The following is a 24599-nucleotide window of genomic DNA, read 5'->3' on the forward strand; positions in this document are numbered from 1 at the left end:
TTATTTTTTCTAGACCCAAGGAGACATCCAAAACAAAGGACCTCCACACAAGTAGACGACAGGGAAGATCGTAAAAAGTGAATTTTTCCACACTCCACTTTATAATAATGTGCTGCCATCTAATATCAAATTTAAAAGTGACTCATGTGGTGGGGATGAAGTTTAAAGTAAAAACTATATTCCGCTCAGTTCCTTATGAACAAAGCTCATGAACTGAACTGGGAATTTAAACTAAAAGTTCGGTTATTTTATTTGAACATAAGGAGACGTCCGAAACAAAGAACGTCTTAATGAGCAGACGACAGACGGTTTGTTCGGTTCCCTACAAGCTAAGCTCACAAACAGAACTGGAAGTTCGAACTGTCAGTTCAATAATTTTTTCAGGACACAAGAAGACGTCCAAAACACGTACAAGTAACCCGGAGAGAAGCAGACGACGGAGATTCTGAGGCTCGAGCTTATATTACTGGAGCAAGCATCCTGTCACCGCGACTGCAGCGACATCAAATGCGAGGAAATCACGTGACTCGGTGAAAACAAAGGTCCTGCCTGACAATTTGCCCATAGAAATGTACATTTTACAATTCGGTCTCAAAATATTGGGTTTTAAAGATTTAAAAAAAGGATAAAAAAGAGAGAGAGAACTCACATGTATATAAAGATGAAAAAATATTAAATTATTTATTTCATTAATGTGGAATAATTTCTTTCATTAATGTGGAATAATTTCTTTCATTAATGTGGAATAATTTCTTTCATTAATGTGGAGAATAATTTCTTTCATTAATGTGGAGAATAATTTCTTTCATGATTTCTGGAATTATTTCTTTTATTAATTATTGTTTCTTTCATTACTTCTGGAATAACTGCTTTCATCAATTCTGAATTTGTTTCTTTCATTAATGCTGAAATTATTTCTTTTATTAATGCTGGAATTATTTCTTTTATTAATGCTGAAATTATTTCTTTTATTAATGCTGGAATTATTTCTTTCATTGATTCTGAAATTATATCTCATTAATTCTGGAAATATCTCTTTCATTAATTCTGGAAATATCTCTTTCATTAATTCTGGAAATATCTCTTTCATTAATTCTGGAATTGAAGGCTTCACGTATATGAAGGGGTTCTACTGCCAAGGGGGAGACCGCTGACCTCATAATCTCTCTAGTAATATAAGTTCCATGGAGGCTTGATTTATATACTGTTGGTTCTGCCATCTAATCTTGAAATTTCAGGAAACTCATGCGATGATGAAAAAGGGAGAGAGAGAAAGTTCTTTGTTATTTTTTACCATAAAATTTTTTTATGAGACTGAAATTTCGGTAACAAAATTCGTACATTTGCAATAATCGATATTTTATGTAGAAAAAATAATTATTTCTTTCTACAAAAACATTCGGACAATATGGATGATCGAACAAATAAGTGAAAATACGGATTATGTGGTCTTCAGATAGGGTTACCAAATTCAAAACTGAAAAAGGGGGATGTCTGGTGCGAACCTTATTGAGTCCCGTCTTAACGCATGCCTCCCCACCCCCGGGCCGTGACCGAAGGGCCTCAAGAGAAGAGGTGCCTCAGAAAAACGAGACGTAGTTGAATTTTTCGAGAATTTTTCAGATAGTGCCTCCAAAAAATCCCTCGGTTCGGGGGCTCATGATACTATTACGACAATCCTGCCTGTCAGCCCCACCCTTGTGGGGGCCATGGAATTCCAGTACTTGATTCCTTTACTTCGATTAATTTACATTAATTAAACAAAAACAACAATAAAAAAATTCTAAAAATCAAAGTTATCGAATTGCAATGTATATTTGATAAAGAGATGATGAAGTGCTTTAAAATTATGACAAAAATTTATGTTCAATATGGTGCGAGCCACGATGAAGTGTCAGCAGGTGGACATTATATATTATCATTCATAAATTATTATTAATGATTTATGGATTTTGTGAAATTAATTTAAATGCCATTCCCTCTCAATAGATCGTGTTTGATTACGATCCGGACTATCGACGCGTTCCTGAAATGATAAAAAAATGAGATATAAAATGCGTTCTGAAAAAAAATTTCTCCTTATAAATTCATAAATTTATGTTCGTAACTCGAAAAGTTTGTAAGTTGGGAAGTAGCTACATAAAAGCAAGCAGCTAGATAATTTTATTTTTTTAAGAGGGGGGCCCACAAAAATTTTTTTGCATTGTGCCGCGAAATTCTTTTAAGCCCGGACCTGTCTCCAATTTTGGAATTTAAATATCTCAGGGAATAATGCAGTTAAAAACATGTAATTTGTTTGTTGGGGTCAGAAGAGAAAGAGCAACAATTGTCTGATTGGGATGTTAGAGGACGGGGAGGGGAATCGTATAAAAATTTAAATTTTTTATTTTGTGTACACTGTAGTTTCATCTTCAAAACTCGTACAGGGTGATTCCTGGTCACATTGAGAATTTTTGAAATTAGAACGCACTGGAAGGATAAGATGCAATGCGGTGACCTATTGGAAACCAGCAATGAGTTAGTTTATGTATGGGTCAGTGGGAGGGAGAATTCGGTGCTCTTGAGATAAAACTTCCGAGACCAAACACAACGACAGGGTTTGTTCCAGGAAATGGAAGGTGGGTCCTCATGTAAAAGAGCTCCTAATCCTGGAAGGTCCTCAAGTTGTTGTGCGCCTTTAAATGATTACAATGAGATAGTAAATGACAAATGTATGTTGAACGTTGGAACCTAAAGAATTTTCACTCCAAAAACAGAACTGTCCAACGCACAGCACAAGAAAATAGTAATTGAGAAATACGGGACGTATGGTCAGAAAGGTCATACACTCAGTTTCAGTCAAAAAAAGTTATGCATTAGGAAAAATGACAAACATCATCGTAATAAGTCTCGTAAGTTTAAAACTTAAGTAGAAGATATACATGACAATTTACTTTGAAAAAATATTTCTGCTCACAAAAAAAAAAAAATTTGACATTAAGCCAGGAACTTCAAGCGCTCCGCTCTAAGCTTTCTTCTAGAACGAAAACCATTTTCTTAAATAACAAATTCCTTTTAATTGGTTGTTTGCTGGAAGCGATCAACGTGTACACCAATGGGAATTCAGATTCTGATAAGTTTTAATATTTTTATGTGGCAACAACATATTCTCATTTGGTCATAATACGATGTCGGAGGTGTCTGCTACTGCTGCAAGTTCCGACGAAACCATGGTGAGTTCATGAGGCTCTAACATCGAAGTTAAGCTTTTCAAGGTGACGAGAATCGAGCACATCTCGATTCCCGTGAAGATTTTCTCTCATTGAAACGTAAATCTTTGTCAAACAGTTGATGGAAAATCATCGCTGTAAAATGGCTGCAGTAGGTTTGTTGGTGATTAGCGAAGGCGCATGCGCCGAGATGTTACGTTTTTGTTTACAGTTTGGAGTGATGCACGTGAATGTGATGATGCTGCCGCCGGTAGTGAAGACATGACTTTCCTCTCAAATCCAGTTTGATATTATTTATTAGTGAGAATCGCTGTGTTTACCAACTATTATTTTGATGATTATTTCGATTATGAATTTGTACTTATTTATAAAGTGATCGGGAACGAAAAATACCTGGATGTGAAGATAAGCTACTAGTGGTGTCTACCGTTATGGGGAAGGGATAAAAAGTCACGGATTTTTTTGAGATTGATCACCCCCGTGGATCAGAGGTGATCGCCCCTACCAATAGCCGAATAGTGGGAGAAAATTTTCCCCGTAAAATACGGAATGATCCATTGAACACAATAGGTTGCCTCTCAACATAATGCCTTCAAATAGCGCCTGCCTCCGCTCCATTCGCAGCTGAAAATATCTGTCTCGCAGGGTTGGAGCAACGGTCGCATTTTGCAAAAAGTTCGAATGAAGTAGTGTAGCCGGTGTACTTTTGCAAAAATGCATACAGGATGTACGAAACGAGTTGACATCCATCCATCAATCATTAGCATTTTGCCCCCAAAGCAGTACTGTTCTGCGACGAGCCCTCGGCTAACTGGAAATGTTCTGTGGTAAAAATCCCCATACATGTAATAGTGTGTTTTTGCACTTTTTCTTAAAATTCTTCCAAATTGTTCTGCTACGTACGTCGCAGATTTCAGCACATTCTGCTTTGAGGCATTTTGCTAAAACCTTTTTCCCCTATTTTTGCTTTTTTGTTAAAGTAATTTTTGTATCTAGCTTAAACACTGCTATCTTGCCTCCATTCGCATGTCTGCCTTTGCTTCATTTGCAGCTGGAGATGTCTGTTTTTGCTTTATTAACTGCTGCAGATGTCTGCCGTTGATCTATTCACAGCTAGAGATGTTTGCCCTCTAATTTCGGCAATCAAGTACCCAGCTAGCTCTGTACAGCGAGCTTTGCTGGATAAAATGTTTTCCTCTGTCCTGTCAATCAGTGTTGGGGAGGGGGGGGGGGGCAGAGTCAGGGTTTGTTCAAAGTCTGATAATAAAAGGGAGAGGGAAAAGGATGTTTTTCCTTTCGAGGTAATATATGATTACGTGCATAGCATAAATATCGTGAAACACTCATTTTTACTTCTCCTTGTTTATTATTATTTTTGTTGGGGGGGGGGGGGGCATTTATCAGCTCATGCAGTCAGGGAAAAAATAAGCTTCTTGAAAATAGGTGGCGATTTCTAGAGAGTTTAGTGATTTCCACTATAGCAGCTATAATGCGGATCATGAAAAATTTAAGTTTGGCTGTATTAGAATGTCTATTGTAATTAAAAGCTATTGCGTAACTGTCAAGTCTCCCGGATTTTCCAGGAACTGACCGGATCTCTATGCCATCTCTGACTCTTGAAAATTTACTATACTTCCCGAATTTAACCTGTGGTTATAAAAAAAATCTCTACTTTCGATGGGGAAAAATTGTTCCCAAAGTGTTTACTTAGACAAGTGAGTTTGTTTAATTTTTAATTTTGGAAATGTTCGTCACAAGCATAATATAAATCGTACTTGCTCAACCCATGACCAGTGGGCCAAATGTGGCCTGTGATGTCGAACTTAAATTTTTTTTAATCAACCAAGCAGCACATTTCCAGATCACTAAAGTGTTCCAATCCTTGGTGCAAGTCTATATAACACGATTGCCCTGCGGCACGTTGTCAGATCACTTAAGTGACCTGTGGCATAGTTCCAGATCATGTAAGTAGACCTCAACACATCTTAAGCTCACTTATCTGACTCGTGGCAAAGTTTCAGATCACTTGAGTGTCCCATCTTCACTTAAGTGGCTCGCAGCATATTTACAGGTCAAAGCGCCGCAGTTGCGATTTGTGGTATATTTACAGACAGGGTTCTTTGGTTTAAATCATGTTGGTTTCGACCAAGTGGTTTTTAAAAAAAATCACATAAAAGTGGCCTAAATATAATTTTTTCCTCTTAAATATATCATATTGGTTCATTATTAGACAATGTTTTATTTTTACCACATTTTCTATTCTTGGGGTAGCCTACATTCTGATGGTACATCTTTAAATGGTGTACGATGATATAAGTGCATCACGCATATGTGGTGATGCTCCCAGGCTTTTTCCTCCTTCACAAAGAAGCAAAAACAGTTGTGACTTCACTATCATGCTAAGGACATGTGGTGCTTAGCATGGTCCAAAAGGAGACCAGCTGCTCCTTAAGGACAAAGACCAACAATGTACTAGTAGTTACATTACCTCACAGACATTTTCTTTCCATAGGAAGCAGCACATCTTGTACTGTATATCGCCACCATGCTTAATATTGAATTATTATTTTTACATATTTTCAACATTATTCCCAGCTAATCAAGATTCTACTGTACAGTAGTAAAAGCCCAAGACTGGCCAGCTTGTGAAGTGGCCAATGACCTGTGTCCAAAAAAAATTTTCAGTTAGAAATTCCTTAAAATATGGACTGGGTCACCATTTAGTGACAGAGATAGACTTGAAAGTCTGGGGGGGGGGCACGGTCAGCGTGTGGGGCACAGCGAAAAATGTGTTCTGGAAAAACAGGCTTTATATATGGACACCCACTGAAATTTTTAAAAGGTCCCTGGTTTTTCCCTTGATATGTTTTTCTTGCAGAATGTGTCATCATCGAATAAAATACAGATTTTTCAAATCTGAATTGGCACCCATGCTTTAGTGACTAGTGGCACTGTTACCAGTGCGTTGAATCCCAAAGAAATATTTCTTTTTCACAGGGAAAAAGACAAAATTTGTGAACAGCCTTTGTCAATTCTACCTTTCGACATCCCACATTGGCAAGATGGCTTGTATATTCCTTAACCATATGTGCCCGATAGTGATTTTTTCTGTTGACATGATTTGATTAGAAAGTAGTAATGGCAGGTAATTTTTTACCTTTGGGGTCTGCGATGACTTTCACGATGTCGTTTTTGCAAATGGGAAAAATTACTACAGTTTTACTTTTGTTGATCACAAGTTCTTTTTATATTTATTTTTGTAGGGAATTTGGATCCTCACAAAAATTTCCCTAATTCTGATTCTCTGCAGTTGGCAGCTATGCTATTGTATCATAATTTTGACTATTTTAGGAGCCAATGCTGATTTTTTTATGTCACCATTGCAATCTACTTTACCGCTCACCAACTCTGGTCATATACCCCAAAGCATAATATGCCAAAATCTGTGTCGTACGTTGCAGAACAAGCAGTTCTACTGTAGAGCAATCTGGAACAAAAAAAAACAACCATTATTACGGGAACTTTTACAGAACATTTCCAGTCAGTTGAGGACTTGTTGCGGAACAAAGAAAAACATTCTGCTTTGAGGTCATATATCGCCATACTGCAATTTCCAACCAGTAGAGTTGAGTGGGAAATGAAGATGCCATCTGTTGGTGGTCACCCGAGGCTCGGTGGTAAAGAACCCACAATTAGGACAGTACCTTATTTGTTCTGATGTTCTTGCCCAGATTCTGACCTTGACAGTAACTTTCATAGTGGAAGACGAGCATCTTACCACTGCGGCACATAGGCACTATTGTAACCTGGTGCTTTTCAAGCCTTACTATATTTCCATCATTTTACCAAATTCAAAGATTCAACGAAAGGTTACCATATTGAAAGTTTAAACTGTATTTTATAATTATTTGTATTTCCTCATCGATAATGGTTCCTCACGTGTTCCTAAGTTTTGAGCCTAGGATTTTATGCTGTGGTAAATAAATTATGCTCACTTCACCCACCTCTGCCTTGTAAATGGGGTTTTATTTCGCTCACTATTCATACAGGGGTTTAACAAATTTTTGTCATATTTTTGACTTGTGTGAATGATTATTATTTTTTGCTCTTTGAATATGTATTTATTTTTCCCGTCCATATTCATTCAGTAAATTTTTCAATGAATGTTTGCAGATTCTTTTGACCGAAGGTTGCAGAATGCCTGTTAGAATGAGAATCGCTGAAGAGTATGGTTAGTATAATTTTTGTATTAATATTTTGAAACTGTCAGTTTCCTGCGTTTTTATTATGACAGGGTTGCACAACCGTTGCAGTCCATGGGTCAGGTATGTGGCGGATATAAACGTATATACACATCGGGTGACCACATGACCCGTACTTTACAGGACATTCCCATAATTTTTGTCATCCTGACTTTTCCAAGGAACGTGTCCTGTTTCTTCGCCTTATTCATAACCAGTGTTGCTTGTATTATGTGACCCCTGGAATAGTAACTAAAAAACTGTACTTGTTACTGTTACCTGTATCGGGCATAGGTGCCATTGCTTCAAATTTACCTGGAATATTTAGTAATATATTTGTAAAAAAAATATTAAAATAAGCCAATTTTGGCATTCAAATGGGTCCCGAAAATTTGAGGGCCTCTTTTACCCATGCAAGAAACTGGCACTGCTCTTTCGTCTGCAATCCCAGACAGAACCATGTTTTCTCCATCACCACATATTATGCAAAAAAAATACTCAAAAGTTGCAAATTATTGCTAAAATCAGCAAAAACAATGAATGGTGGTAAATGAAACGCTTTTGCAAATCACAGTTAATTGAAATTAATTCTACATAAAGAACTTTAATTATGAAAAATATGTCAAAGAGATATGTCAATATTCATATGTTCGTCAATTTTCTTTTATAAGTTCGCAAAATAATTTCAATCCTTGATTTTAGCAAAAGATTATAAAAAACTTGTTTGGGCTTCATTGAAAATACTGGAAAAAAAACGGGACATTTTGATTTTTAAAAATGTTGGGACTGCGAAAAATACAGGTATGTTCAAGGAAAACAGGTCGTATGGTCGCATTCAGCAATCTCAGAAAATCCTCAGTTTTCCCTCTTATTTCTATGATGTGAGGAAATATTTTGCAGAAAAAAAAAATAATGGAAATTATTTTCATGACATAAATTAATGCCTTTATTATTTTTTTTGGCTGTAATTGGTAACCTTATTTGCCTTAGACAAGAGACTCCACTTTTTCCACTCACAGTGCCCCTTACCATAACCCCCTTACCTTAATCAATGCTTATCCACGGATCTCCAGAGCAAGTTAACAAAGAATCTCTTTAAAAAATATTTGTCGGGCCACCACTCTGCAGCTCTCAATTTGAGAACCTCTGCTAGTAACAACTGTCTATGTATAGACAGTAACAACGAAGCTGGGCTGTAAGAGAGATCCCAGCAACAGGATAAGTCCAGTAGTAGAGTTCTGGCATTCATTGCCTAGACAGTTTTATTGACTGTAATTGACACCCTATTTGTTTTAAACAATTTTTCTGGCTGTAATTGGCAAGTTAACTTGTCTTTGACAATTTTTTGGCTGTAATGCAACTTTACTTACATTTGACAAGTAGGTGGAAATAGTCAACACTTGGTACCAGAGGATGAGTTTTCATCAAAAACTGATACCTGCTCAGTTCTTGCCAGAATTCTCTCTGAAATGGAGGCAGGGACATAACTAGGATTTTAGCCACCTTCACAACTTTGAAATTCAATAATTCTATAACTGTTCTTTGTTCCCACCTAAAACTGCTGCCCCCTAAATTTTGCCGCTTGGGCAGGTTTTTCACTCCCCCCCCCCCCTTCTAGTTGCAGCCCTGCATAGAAGTGCAACAGAAACAACATCAAGGTGACCACATTCATACTGAGCAGTTGGCGCAGCAACTTCACTGTGAGAAACATGAAGGCAAATAACAGGATGTTTACCATCATTGAAAGCTCACAATGTCCTGGAAAAGGTCACGGAAGTCAAGGAAAAGGTCTCCAAAAAAAAAAGTTTTTACCAATCAATTTTCTAAATTTTCTCGGCAAGTTCCTGCACTTGATTTTGTCCCCGAAAATCATGAGAGACCCCTTATTTGGCTTCCTATTGGGAAAGGCATAGACATAGTGGTCAGCTGAAGTTGGTTTTCTTTGGGAAAAATATCTATTATTTTCCAAATAACAAGTGTTAATATATGCCAATGTCGCTAAATGGCCAGCATTAAGTCGTCAGCTCCTCCAAAAAAGTATAGGAAACGATACCAGAATTTTGTTGCTGGTATGTGGAGGACACCAGGGGCGGATCTAGAGCTTGCTGTTGAGAGGGATGATTTTAAAAATTGTTGGTGTGGGGTGACCATACGTCCGTATTTTCTGGGACAGTCCCAGTTTTTTGTTTTTCCTCCATCCTGACTTTTTTGAAAAAAAATACCTTTCCCTTTCCCCTTTTTTAATCAAAGTTTTCTTGAATTTGTGAATCAAAAACATTGATGCAGGTACTTTCAACAGATTTATGATTCACAAATTATCGTATTTTGCTTGTAGGGGTGATAGATCCATGCCTAGTGGGCACCCTGAATAAGCTTGAAAATCTGTTATAAACTGTAGATTGTGTTTTAATTATCCTTTGTGTTGTGTGACAACAAAGATGATGAGGTAATTAAAGTATTCTAACTCGAAATTGGTTGCGCAAACAATCATGCATTTCATGCAAATTGTATACATTTCTTATTGCTGTATATTTCTGAACTCCATTTTTCCTAATTTGAATGACAATTTATGAATCTTGAATGCATTTTAGTTTTGATTATTTAGTTTTCCCTATGGATCTTTCAGATACACAAGCAAGAGGGAGAAGTGTAGCTGTGGGTGAATATGGTATGTAATGTGATTACTCTTTCCTGATCATTTTCAATCATAATGCACATGAATGTATAGATTTTTATAAATAAAATTTCAAAAATTCTCTTCACAGTTAGAGACACAGAAATCGGGGGTAAGAAATTCATTTTTTTTTTCAGTGTCCATTGTTAGAAGAATGTTGATGAGGATACTATATCGTAACTGCCAAGTTCTTATATTTTCCGGTGGGCTCCTGAATTTCTACTCCATCTCCCAGACTCTTGGAAAAATTATTACATCTCCCAAATTTTGACCGTGATTGTAAAGAATCCGTACTTTTTGGGAGAGGAGTATTCTGAAACAATTTACCCAGAAGAAGGACCTTTGCTTTTGTTTTAATTCCGGAACGACGCCACAAGCATAATTAAAACTGTCACCATTGTGTCAAACAACAAAAAATACTTCATTTTCTGAAAGAAAGAAAAAGTTTGCCAAACAGCCAGCATCAATTCTGTCTTTTGACATCTGAAATTAGCTAGAAAATTTGTATCTGCTTTGACCTTATGTCCCATTAAGTCTGTATATCCCGTTTATGGTCTGATGGTAGTTTTTTTGTTGCTGTGATTCAATTTTGAGAATAGCAAATGGCAGGTAATTTAAACTACTGGTTGGTGACTGAGCCTTAATCCGCAATGGCTTGTACAGTGTCACGTTTTTAAAAAGGGAAAAATCCATACAACTCTATATAAAATTCCTTTTGTATTTATTTTCCTATGTGATGTGAATTTGCACGAAAGCCTTAATTCTTATTCTCCAAAATTGACAGCTATGCTATATTAATGGGCTACAAATCTGTGTATGAAGATTGTTCCAAGGGTGATACTTGGTCCTTATCTATCTATATTGCCATTTATCATTGCACATAGTCCTCACACATACATCCTTAGTTTAATTTTTTTAAAAGAAAGAAAAATCCGGGTGTTATAGTAAATTTTACTGACTATAGCGGACTTCATATCTCACTAGAAACATTTTTTTTTAATATTTAACATTAGCTCATTGGTAATCACTTTTGCATATCACTCACAATAGCAAGATTCTTGATGTAAGTAGTACTTGTTATATTAGACTTTCAATTACTGTAGTTGAACAATTCTATATTCCAGGGCTTAACAAATCAAAAAAAAGAATTTGGTGCCCCCGGGGCAAACATTTTTTTCCCCTGCAAGAAAATTGCCAAAATGATTTTTTAGGGCTTTCTGGGAGTTGTTTTCCCTTATTTGTAAAAACAGTTAACACGTATTCCTCAGATTCTAACACAATGGCGAGACAGTGCTTTTTTAAGCCTTGCTGTATTCTATCATTTTATCAATTCAAAGATTCGAGCAGGCACGGATCTTGAATCCTGCGAACCACGCGGCCACCGAAGGCAGTAATTTTTTAGGGGGTGGGGGCCAACTGAATGAGAGATTTTTTTTTTCACCAAAATAATCATTTCCTTACACTTATGCCCAGAACTAGTCCTGGATTCGGGGGGCTACTGTAACAAAGGTTTGACTGTATTTATAAGTAAATGTATTTTCTCATCGATAGCTGTTCCTCACGTGTTCCCAAGTTTCGAGCATGTGATTTTATGCTGTCGTAAATCAATTATGCACATTTCACCCACCTCTGCCTTGTGAATGGGATTTTATTCCGCTCACTATCCATGCAGTGATTGTTTTTGCTGTGCTTTACATTTTTTCATGTTTTTGACTTGTGCAGGGTTCCTAGCAATGTTGGGAAATGAAAAATGGTCAGGGGAAATGTAAGATATTTGGAGAAAGGGAAAAATTCTGTGAAGGGGGAAAAAACAGACTTCAGAAAGCGAAATTCAGAAAAAGTTGATTTTGAAATTATATTTCTTTCTTCCAGAGTTGTTATCAGGGAAATAATCAAGCTGATTTTGCTAGGAACCCTGTTGTGTGAATGATTATTATTTTTTGCTCTTTGAATATTTGCAGAGGAAAAATCTGGCCGATGTAGATTTTTCCCATGCAATTTTGAAAAATTAAGGAGGTTTTGTATACTTTTTAATTAACATTTTAGAAAAAAAATCTTCAAAAGTAAGAATATTTTTATTTACTCAAGATTATGTGAATAAAATGTTCGTTCTTGTTTAAAAAGTTTTTTTTACAAAAACATATATTTACTGAAGAGCCAAAAAAACTGGTACACCTGCCTAATATGGTGTAGGGTCCCCGCTAGCACGCAAAAGTGCTGCAACACGACGTGGCATGGACTCGACTAATGTCTGAAGTAGTGCTGGAGGTAATTGACGCCATGAATCCTGCAGGGCTGTCTATAAATCCGTAGGAGTAAGAGGGGGTGGAGATCTCTTCTGAACAGCACGTTGCAAGGCATCCCAGATATGTTCAATAATGTTCATGTCTGGGGATTTAGGTGGCCAGCGGAAGTGTCTAAAGTCAAAAGAGTGTTCCTGGAGCCACTTTGTAGCAATTCTGGACGTGTGGGGTGTCGCATTGTCCTGCTGAAATTGTCCAAGTCCGTCGGAATGCACAATGGACATGAATGGGCGTAGGTGATCAGACAGGATACTTACGCACCTGCCACCTGTCAGAGTCGTATCTAGACGTATCAGGGGTCCCATATCACGCCAACTGCACACGCCCCATACCATCACAGAGCCTCCACCAGCTTGAACAGTGCCCTGTTGACATGTAAGGTCCATGTATTCATTAGGTTGTCTCCATACCCGTACACGTCCATCAGCTCGAAGCAATTGGAACCGAGACTCGTCAGACCAGGCAACGTGTTTCCCATCCTCAACAGTCCAATGTGAGGTGTTGTCTGGCCCAGGCGAGGCGTAAAGCTTTGTGTCGTGCAGTCATCAAGGGTACACGAGTGGACCTTCGGCTCCAAAAGCCCATATCGATGATGTTTCGTTGAATGGTTCGCACGCTGACACTTGTTGATGGCCCAGCATTGAAATGTGCAGCAATTTGCGGAAGGGTTGCACGTCTGTCACGTTTAATGATTCTCGTCAGTCGTCATTGGTCCTGTTCTTGCATGATATTTTTCCGGCCGCAGCGATGTCATAGATTTAATTTTTTACCTGATTCCCGATATTCACGGTACACTCGTAAAATGGTCGTACGTGAAAATCCAAATTTCATCGCTATCTCGGAGATGCTATTTCCTATCTCTCATGCGCTGACTATAACACCACGTTCAAACTCACATCTCGATAACCTGCCATTGTAGCAGCAGTAACCGATCTAACAACTATGCCAGACACTTGTTGTGTTATATAGGCGTTGCCGACCGCAGCGCCATACTCTGATTGGTTCCATATCTCTTTATTTGCATACGCATGCCTGAACCAGTTTTTTTGGCTCTTCAGTTTATATATTAGCGGTGAAATTCTTTGCTTTCCAATATAGTTTTGATCTTGGTATCAAGCTTTCAGTATTGATCAAACTTCTTTAAATGCAGTTTTCAACATTGTGAAGTTGAATTATATTAGCGAAGTATATTAGTTGAAGTATATTAGCGGTGAAATTCTTTGCTTTCCAATATAGTTTTGATCTTGGTATCAAGCTTTCAGTATTGATCAAACTTCTTTAAATGCAGTTTTCAACATTGTGAAGTGTCTTCAATATATCTCATTTAAATTTTTTTTTTTCTAATGCTGCAACTAGTAATTACTCGAAAGATTTCATTCACTGCTTTAAGTGATTCAAATGTTTTTCTTCTCTTTAGCTCTGGCAGAAATATTGAGCATCAAAGAAACCTCAGATGGGGACACATTATATTATGTTCATTACATTGATTGTAAGTGTTTTTTTTTTTTTTTTTTTACTTTTTTTTATGTACCTTGATATGTCATAATAACTGTTTATAACAAAATAATCATGTTATATTATAAACACGGTTGGGTTTTTGATATGCGTCCAAAACTGGTTCAAACTGTCAAGAACTTAAATGAATGCTTCTGGATAATATTTCGAATACAATAGGTATATAATGGGAAGAGAAACATGATTGCATTGATTTATTTTCAAACACCAATGTATTACACTAATTAAAACAAAACATTAATTATGATTTTCAATTTTGAATTTTTCGACATACGAGAAGTCTAGAACAGATAATATGTAATTTTATTATTCATTTTATCGAAACTACTGGTTTCCTGTGTTCAATTTGCTAAGCAAAATAGAACATTATCCAAACTCCCCCCTCCCCCTTGTCATCAGAAGTCAACAAATCAAACACTCCCCCCCCCCTCCTTCCCATCGATGATGACATAATACTTGAGAATGGCCCCTTATTTAGATAATTTAATGATAACAAGAATCAGCATTTTATGTATGGCGTAAAAGAACTTTTTAAACACCTATCTGTCAATCTATTATCCATGTATTATTGATGTATGGTTTATATCAATACACATGTATAAAATTTGGGACGTTGAGAATCATCATCAATTGAAGAATATCAAATATAGTTTTTCCCTTAAGCTTAAATTTATGTTGCTCTCTATTCAATATTCAAATTGTACATTTTAGAAGAAAAATACACAAATATTGTCCAAAATCTGTAACATAACATAACATAACATAATTTATTTGTCCCCAGTCAATTTCAATAATGCTATACAAATTAGAGTTTACAATTAAATTACATATTTACAATATTTGACAGAAAATGCAAAGAGAAAGAAAAAAATGTTTGAAAGGACACGGTAGAAAATAGTTAATTCATAATATGGTGAAGAAAGCTGGGACAGGGAAGAGAGCAATAGCTAAAAGCTAGTAAAATGCTCTCGACCCTATGACATCTTTGCTCTTGCGATACACGTAAATCTTCTTATTTCTTTTGACCTGAAAGAAAGATAAAAAGAACGAAGTATATTGGACAAATAGGTGCAAATATATTTATTTATTAAATAAAAAATGAATTATGGCAACCCAAAGCTAATATAAGAGAATTTCATTCTACGTGTTTTTTTTTTTTCACTTTAATTCAATGGCAAATTTTTAAATAATACAGAGAAAAAGCTAGACTAAAATAACAATTAAAATAAATAGCATCTTCACTTGATGTTAACGATCCATATAACCAAATCGAATTATTGTTTCACTTAAATTTACCTGTCGGAATTATTTATTATTTGATATAGAAAATTTGATATCAGGATAAATTAATTTTTCATTGCGTAATATTTGTTTAAATTTCATTTAATGTCTTCCCAATCATTAATTTGTTAATGTGACATTGCTATTGTGGTACTTTGCTAACCACAGTTAATGAAAAAGAAGGAAAGTAGCTTTCACCAACAAAGGAGTTTATCTCAGTTTCTGTGAAAAGTTCATAATTGTTTGTATAATTAGTTCAGAAGAAGGAGCCAGCAAAAAGAATTGATTTTTTAAGAAAGACCAAGCAAGTCACTTTACAAGGGTCATTGATGGGGGGGGGGATATAAAAAAAGTATGGATAAAGTAGAGGTGCTGATAAGGACACGAATGGGAGACCCCATGCCGATTACAAAATCCGGTAATGTCCCTTCAACAGTTTGGTTATGGAGAACAGGTGTTTGAAAAAAAGAAAGAAAAAAACCAGAATGTATAAAGGGAGAAACATTTACAAAGATTACAAACACATTACAAAGATTGGATTAAAAAAGAAAATAGTTTTTGGCGAGAGGAGAGGGAGGGGTGAAGGAAAAAAAAACCTCTCATCAGTGATAACAAGTGCTTTTGTACATATGTACAGACGAGCACGAGCGAACTGTTCATTCCAAGGGATTTTCATCCAGAAGATGGTTAAATACAGTCATTTTGAACAATGCTAAGGATTTATTTCGAACACTCAATGGCAGAGAATTCCAAATGTGAATACCCCAGAAGAAAACCGTATTTTTCTTGAAATTAGTTCTCGCTGTAGGGGTCGGGATACAGTTTCTAGAGGAGAATCTTGTTGGATATCCGTGTGCAGTGATAGGAAAAGAGGGAATATGTGTTAGTTTATGTAGTGATTCATACATTATTATAGCTAATCGATATTTTACCAAGCTATCTAACGGAAGAATTCGCCATAGTTTAAAAAGAGGAGTCGTGTGCTCATTAAATGAGGCAAAGCTCATTACCCTCAATATTTTCTTTTGAGCAATTATCAGGGGTTGTAGAGATGTTTGAGTGGCAGATGACCATACTTCCAAGCAATAAGTTAATTTAGAGAAAAAAAGTGAAAAATATAACATGCGTATTACATAAAAAGGTACGAAATGCCTTGCTTTCGAAAATATGTATATATAGGAGTTTAATGATTTGCTGACTTCTAGTATATGGTTAGACCATGAAAGATGCTCATCAATTAAAACTCCGAGGTATTTAACCGAATCGACAAACTTTAACTCATCCTGTTTAAATTTTATTGGCAATGGCACAGTATCCAACGGCTTTTGCCAAGGTCTGAAAAGTATGCAAACTGATTTAGAAGTATTGAGTTGTAGTTTATTCACTGATAGCCAGGTGCTTAATATGTTCATATCGTAGTTGATTTCATCTATGATTTGAGGAATTCGATTTCCTGAATGTAAAAGGGCCGTGTCATCTGCATACATAAATACTTTGCAATTTCTGAATATTTTATAGATGTCATTGACATAGATCAGAAATAAAAGTGGTCCGAGGCAAGAACCCTGAGGCACCCCGCAAGTGACGTTATTGACACTAGAGTTGTACGCTCCGATATTTACAAATTGTTTCCTGTTTGAGAGGTAACTCTTAAACAACTTTAATGCTACACCACGAATTCCATAGAGAGCGAGTTTTTTTAGTAAAATTTCGTGGTTTACGAAATCAAATGCTTTCTTAAAGTCTAAGAATATTCCGTACGTGAAATTACCATCATCTATAGCGCATCGCACTGTGTCAATGAACCATATAAGTGCAGTTTTAGTTGACATATTTTTGCGAAATCCAAATTGTTTTTCATATATGGAGCAATTGTTTTCTAGAAAATTTGAAATTCTATTGTACATCGCTTTTTCAATGATTTTACTCAATGTTGGCAAAATTGAAATGGGACGATAGTTTAGGGGATCAGTTCGATCACCCTTTTTAAATAATGGAATTACTTTTGCAATTTTTAGCTGATCTGGAAAAATTCCGCTTTCAAAGATCAAATTTATTAGATATAAGAGAAAAATTTTAAAAAATTCTATATTTTCTCTCACAATACGTATACTTATCTTATCGAAACCAACAGAAGATTTAGAGCTAAGTTTTGATATTATTCTGTTTAGTTCATCAGCAGTAACTGGGTTCAGGAACAAAGAATTCGCGACAGATGTTATATTATAATTTACAAAAATTTCGTTATTGACAGCAGGTGACATATCAGTGTTATGATTACAGAATACATGATTCAGTGTTTCTGCAATCTCTAGAGTATTAGTTGATTCTGATACAGACCCTAAAATTTTTAGGCTCGGGATCACAGTAGATTGTTTGGTATTCTTATTTAAAACTTGATTAATTACTTTCCATGTTTCTGAAATATTTCCATTCGATTTTAAAAATTGATCTTCAAAATACTTTCTTTTGGCATTTCGTAAAGTAGATGTCAGTATATTTCTATAGGTTTTATATTTTTCTCTTAATTGAATGTTGAAAGGATTGGATTTTAATCTACTATAAAGCCTGTCTTTGTTTTTAATAGACTTGAGAAGTGAGCTAGAGACCCAGGGATGTTTGGGGATGCTATACTTTTTAATTCTAACTTTTTTTATTTCTGCTTCTTTCAGTATATCCTCAAAATGTTTAGAAAAGATTTGATAAGCAGCGTTAGGATCACTGCATGAAAATATATCGGAGACCCAAGGTGGATCAGATAATAATAAATTTAGTTTGCTATGATCATAACGAGTGTGGATTTCTTTACGGCTATCAATATTATTTTTAAAATTATCAAGATAAATAAAGATCGGATGATGATCTGTTATATCAGAGTTTATAATGCCCACTGTAGATATTTGTTTCTTTGTTCTTATAAAAATATGATCCAAAGCTGATGATTTTCTAGTGGCATTGGTTATAACATGTTCTAGTCCGTAAGACAATAAAATATTGTTGTAATCTGAACAAACTTTGTTATTAGCTAATAAGTTTATGTTGATATCACCACAAACTAATATTTCGGTAGACTTTGTGGACAGCGAGTTTAAGACAGAATCAAGTGACTCTAAAAATCTGTTCACATTAGAGCTAGGAGGTCGATAAATTGATCCAATTATTAAGCTGTCCTTTGAATTATTATAATTTACTTCAATCCATATTGATTCACATTCATCGATAACTATTTCTGATTTGCATTTGTAATTCAACTTATTATGCACGTACATTCCAGAGCCACCGTGTGAGCTATCTTTTCTTGGTGAAATTAATAGTTCAAAATCTTTAATACCCAAGTAATTACATTCTACTTTATTAGTGACCCTGATTTCACTTAACGCGATAATTTTAAAAGGTGTTTTGCAGCACGTCAAAATTTCAGATAATGAGTCGAAGTTCTTTTTAAGGCTTCGTATATTTGCATGAAACAATGATAATTCGCAGCGTTTGTTGTTGTATAATGGATAAATTTCCTCAGTGCTAAAATTTCTACAATTAATTAACCGCGAAGAGTTTGTACTATTCATCTTTTTATTACGTTTTAAATTTAACTAAAAAAAAAATTCTATGGGATCAGAAAAAATTCGGAATAATACTTATCTTTCAAAAACCTTGTCTTTCGTAGACCTCCTTTATATCGTACTTAGACAATAGCTGGAACACTCTGCTCTCCTCGTCCTTTCGGGTGTAGATAGCTCCATTCTTCGTCCATAGGAAGCGCCAATCGTGAGTCTTCTTTGCTGCCAGGGCCAGGGTGTAGATCTCTTGCATCCTTGGTGTCAGGTGTTCACCGAAATATAGCCTTGTTGCTTCTCCTGGAAATCCAAGATCCTTTGTTGTAGACTGCCTCTTTTTCGCCTTGGTTAGTATCTGCTCCTTGTGCCGACGGTTGACAAAACGGACTATAATTGGTCGACTTTTGCCTTTGTCTTTTCTGCTTCCAAGACGGTGACTTGCTTCGATGTTGCTTTTGTCTACTGTCACGTCCATCTTCTCCGCAAGTTTTAACACAATCTCGTCCGTATCCTCTCCCTTTCCTTCAGGAACATTTCGGATGACGAGGTTGTTTCTTCGTGCATAGGCATCCATGTGTTCAAGCTTATCTTCCAACATTTGGTTTTGGCGCCAAATCATTTCGTTCTCCTCCCATAGTTTGTAGACATGTGTTCAAGCTTATCTTCCAACATTTGGTTTTGGCGCCAAATCATTTCGTTCTCCTCCCATAGTTTCCTATTCTCGTCTTGTAATTTGCTGATGGTTAGTTTCAGCTCCTCAAATTTCTCGCTCATGAATTTGACACTTTCCGATAGATCACTCAATGAATTTAAGCATTCTAGTTTTCCATTGATGGTATCCAACGCAGTCAGCTTAGCCTCAATTCGGTCGACGGCAGACAGCTTATTCTCCATAGCGGAAATCCGCTTATCAAGTTCGGCGCAGGAGGGTGCCATTTCTTCGATCGGTGCAAAAGAATGGAGAAGAAAAACGTGCGTCTTATCTCAACGAAGTCTCAGTGGAAAGTGAGAGAGTGGATAATTTTACAATCATATTAAGTATTTATTCTTTGCATAAACGTCACTTTTAAACATTACATGCAATTAATGTGCATATTTCCAATGGGAATTTTTATATTGAAAAACAGTATTTCAGGTTTTTTGACGTGACAGTTTTTGATGGTTTAAACTATCAATTATCAAAAACCTGCCAATTCTGATTATAAGTCATTCTCTTGAAATTCAACAAAAAAAATTATCAAAAATAAACGATCAAAAAAGAGGCAATCCTCAGTCCAGAAAAAGAAAAATCCAAAAGGGGAGAATCTTAAGGACAATTTTTTACTTGCTGATAAATAAAATACAGGCAGTAGCTAAGTGTATATGTGCATATGATCAAAGAGAGGTTAAATTTAACTACTTCTATTAGAGGTTAAATACCAACTATTACTATTTGTACTTTCCTCAGAAAGTACAAATGGTAGTAGTTGGAAGTTCCATTTATTGTCAGCTTGATGTATACATACTTGAGTTATAAAGTGAAGAAAGAGAAATATGTGTCGTATTATTTACTTTATTTTGGTGTTTGTAACATAAAAAATCACATCATCGTATTCACAACACAGTAAAACTTTGGCTCATGAGTATAATTTGTTCCTTGAATATGCTTTTTAATCTGAAATGCTCACATGGGGGGGGGGGGATTTAGAAAGACATTGCCAAACTGAAAGGGCAGTTCAGACATACAGTGACAATCCAAAATGGCATTGGAACATAAGTGTGCAAACGCCATCCAGAGCCACTACATGGAGTTGTTGCGTCACACACTTTTAAAGTAATCCCAAACTCAGTAAGCATGAAGTCACAATTCTGACAGCATAAATATGTTAGGGGTCACACATACACTCAAAACACACATTCTGGCATGGACTACATGCTTGCTGCCACTACTTAATCGTACATGCACCTCATACACATTCCTCCGCAGAATTGCTAATGAATCGGTACGTGATGGAATGTGTGTTCTGGGTATACATGTCCCCCTAACGTATTTATGTTGTCAGAATTGTGACTTCATGCTTGCTGAGTTCAGGATTGCTTGAAAAGTGTGTGATACAACAATTCCCTCTAGCGGCTTTGAGTGGTGTTTGTGTACCTATTTTCCTATGTGATTTTGGATTGTTATCATATGCTTGAATTGCCCTTTCAGTTTGGTGATGCTTTTCTCAATCACCCTGTATATCGAGTCAAACTTTTCCATTGGAAATAATGAAAACCCCTATGATTTGTTCCATCACTTCCTAATGTGAGCCACAATAATTTTCGAAGAAAAAATTCAGACTGATTTATTTTAAATTTCTGTGTTCTTACTTATTTTATATCAAATGCTCAAGTATTTCTGTAATGGTACAGAAAAGCAGGGACTTGTTTGAAATCCCAGCTAGAGTAGAGAACTTTTCTCTATATCCCTTAGTTTGCATCTGAAGAAAGCCTACTTCATTAAAAAAAGATATGGCATTTTTTGAGAGGTGGGTGTTTAGGGATTTCTAATTACCGCTTAAAGGGTTAAGATAGCCTTGCCTGCGAATGAGAGAAAGCAAACCGCCAGCTTTTTAATTGTAATCAGTTGATGCTCGACATACAGTCGTAAAGACTAATCATGTGGCAGTTCTTATTTGTAATGTGAGCCAATCTCCCTGTTAAAAAGTCTCGTCACAGAGAGCAATAGGTCTATAACAGTATACTATTCAATCATTACACTTTGTGCATAGTTAGAAAAATTTATGGCTGATGGCAGCACTATACATAACAAACTTCACGGAAGGTTCACTACACGCACACATTCTAATATGTACCAGTTTGTTAGAAGTTCCGCAGAGGAATATGGATGAAGTGGATGTCTGGTTTAGTGGTAGTCCTTATCATGTAAAGTATGTATGTTGTTACCTAACAACAAATACATTAGGGCCATGCACTCATGTAACACGTTCCAACATGTACAGATTCATTAGAAATTCCTGGGAGGAATGTGTACAAGGTGCATGTTCAGTTAAGCAGTAGTCTTTATTATGTACTGCTCATATTGCGAGGAATATCTTACTTATTAAGTCAAAATCTGCTAGAAAATTTTGCTCGTTTTACAAATCACTTGTAAACCAAAGTTCCCTTGTCCTTACAATTTGTTGGGCCTTATATGTTGTAAGGGGTTTTTTAAAATCAAATTTTGCCTTTTCTTATCTTCTTTTGAAAAAAATCTGTGACGCTCTGATCAACGCTTCTTTTTTTGCAGTCCCTTCACCTATTCTAACTGTCTGCAGGGTGGACTTATCATGGGCCTCTGGACAAAGTGATTTTTCTGAGGCCCCTATCTCTGGCGAGAAATGCTTGCCCATCAATTTATATGCTCGCTCTTGAAAATTTTAACCATATCTCTTTTATGAGGTCCCCCTTTTCCCAGTGGGCCCATGCATTAAGGGGGAACTGGCTGTCAGAGCCGAAGTTAGAATTTTTGTCGTTGTTCTTCTCCACTGTAAAACTCCATAGCTCTTCAATGTTATTATTTTTGCATAATAATAACATAATGCAAAAAATAATTGGTGTGAAAATTTTTCTGTCTGGCGTAGTTGCGTCCTTTGCCTTCCTCTAATTCTGACCCTGCTAGCAGTTTCACTGTATTAGCCATTACTCATAATTATTCTACGAGAGAATAAAAACTCAAGAAATAATTTTTATATTTTCTTGCATAAAATCCGCAGATTAAAATTTGACTACTTTTGGGCGGGGTTTTATCGTATAGTCTGCAGAAGCATACAATTCATACATACAAATTTTGTTCATTTATAATGAAATTTAAAAGAATGTAAAGAGTTATTTGTCATGTTCTTGTAAAAAAAGTTTTTTTTCTGCTTGCATGTAAACCGGAGGTCAGTTTATAAACATGTCAGTTTTTGAGTAGATAATATCAACTACTTTACCAAATCGTATAGCTACATGGCTTCTGCACTGCCAGCTTGAAGATCTGCTGTGCCATTGGGCTTCTTTAGATAGCATTACTAATTATTTGATCAAAATTATATTATACATTTCAGGTTAATGTACGTCCAGGCCTGCTGGAAACAAATGAGTAGTTACTCAATTAATCGTTCCATAATTAAACTGTAGAAGTTTCAGCCGGTAGCTGAGGATTAATAAAAAATTGTAATCGTTAATTAAACAAATTCAGCTATAAGAAATGGTGATCGGTCTGTAATCAGCAGGTGGTATTCATACACCTCGTTGATAAGCATATTTTAGGACCAACTGTCCCACTTGAGCCTTCTGCCTTTACATGAAAAGTTCAAATGACATAATACCCAGGATTTGTATAATTTCATGTCACAAAAATTTTTATAGCCAAATTATTTTGAAATGACAACAGGGATAATATGAAATGGGGAATTTATCAGGTTTACCCAATGAGTCATTAGATCTATTACATTGTGAAAATATTGTCAACAAATGAATGAATCTTGGGCGGAGATCTGTGCAGCCAACCACCCAGCGAATGAGTACAATTATGTAATTTGATTTAATTATTCATATGTTGATTTGCCACAAATTGAGGCTGATCCTCTGAGCCACATATCAGTGTGTAACTGGTGCTGTTACAACATGGGTTCTCAATTTATCATGGTTTTGGTAGTCCTGGAGTGAGGTAGTGGGCTTATACACGAGTGGATATGATGAATATAAATATTTGAAATATTTTTTAAAAATTCATTTTAGAACATTTATTTCCATTCTAACCTCACAAATAAAACTCCCAATCCGACTTGGTGGTATATAATTCGCATCAACAAATTCTGATGTTTCTCAACGTATGATCAATGGAATATACACATTGAAATACCAGTAATAACAAACTGCAGTTTCATTGAAGTCATTTCTCGTAGTTGAAAATTATTGTATTTATCATATCTATATATGCATATATTTCTCAGTTATTTTCATTATCAATTTATGCATTTGGAGCATTCGAAAAACAAACTTTTGGTATATTCCTCAGTCAACAAAAGGTTAGATGAGTGGGTGACGAAAGACAGGCTTGATCTCACTAAAGTGCAACAGCCAAAAAAAGAAGCAAAGACGCCCGTTAAGGAGATTAAAAATGGTTCCTCTCGACCTTCTTCACCTGAACGGGAAATAGTTGTATGTTTATGCTTCTTTTATATACTTTTATTTCTGAACCTGCTAATGGAAAATGTTGTGTTGATATCATATTTGTGTATTATTCAAAAGATTTTTTGTTCTTTCTCCTGTAGGTGAAAGATGAACCAATTCACATGTTACAGGTGAGAATTCTGATGCAAAATTCCTGGATTATTTATTTTTTTTGTTGTTGTTTCAGTGTATCTATTATGTCCTTCCCCTTTTTTTTCATTTTATTAATTACCAGTATAGTAGGTTAGAGTTTAATTGATGATGCTCTTGACAGTGTGTGGATAGGACCTGTAATTTCTTTGCCCCTCATAAATTTTTGTAGAAACACGTCTACCATTCAGAGTATGAAAAAATTATTATTTTTAAAAAAAATCAAAAAATCAGATTTTTTTTTATTATAATTAATTGACTGCTTATTAATTTAAACACAAATCTTGTTAATCATTAAGAGTGTATATTTCCTTATCATTTAACTGCTTTTTTTCTCCTAATCTCTCAAATTTAATTCAGCATTAATGAATAAACCACAAACGAACTGCAAGCGCAAAATACGAATACAAAAAATCTGTTTATGTAACTCAAGTATGGGAACTCTGTGCCAATTGTGCAGCATTGTGCCAAAATTAACAACCTGCGCCATCTTG

The 24599-nt window shown here is 35.7% G+C and overlaps 1 protein-coding gene and 1 non-coding gene across 2 annotated transcripts in view; both read left to right on the top strand.

Moving 5' to 3' along the window:
* Positions 1–3149: 3149 nt before the first annotated feature.
* Positions 3150–24599, top strand: part of Tip60 (Histone acetyltransferase Tip60) — a 40110-nt gene continuing 18660 nt past the window's right edge. The window contains exons 1-6 of the mRNA XM_089245931.1: positions 3150–3212; positions 7383–7440; positions 10077–10118; positions 13845–13916; positions 23801–23943; positions 24057–24086. Coding sequence (XP_089102057.1) covers positions 3168–3212; positions 7383–7440; positions 10077–10118; positions 13845–13916; positions 23801–23943; positions 24057–24086 — 390 coding nt within the window. The 5' untranslated portion in view covers positions 3150–3167. The remainder of the gene's footprint in view (positions 3213–7382; positions 7441–10076; positions 10119–13844; positions 13917–23800; positions 23944–24056; positions 24087–24599) is intronic.
* On the top strand, positions 11670–11823 carry LOC149074972 (small nucleolar RNA SNORA79). Its single transcript, XR_016194323.1, has one exon. It is a non-coding gene; the product is annotated as a small nucleolar RNA SNORA79 (small nucleolar RNA).

Source organism: Pholcus phalangioides, unplaced genomic scaffold (assembly GCF_987345545.1).
Source record: "Pholcus phalangioides strain wild (caught in Gottingen) unplaced genomic scaffold, Ppha-v1.0 ptg000016l_1, whole genome shotgun sequence".
In the NCBI taxonomy this organism is placed as follows: domain Eukaryota; kingdom Metazoa; phylum Arthropoda; class Arachnida; order Araneae; family Pholcidae; genus Pholcus; species Pholcus phalangioides.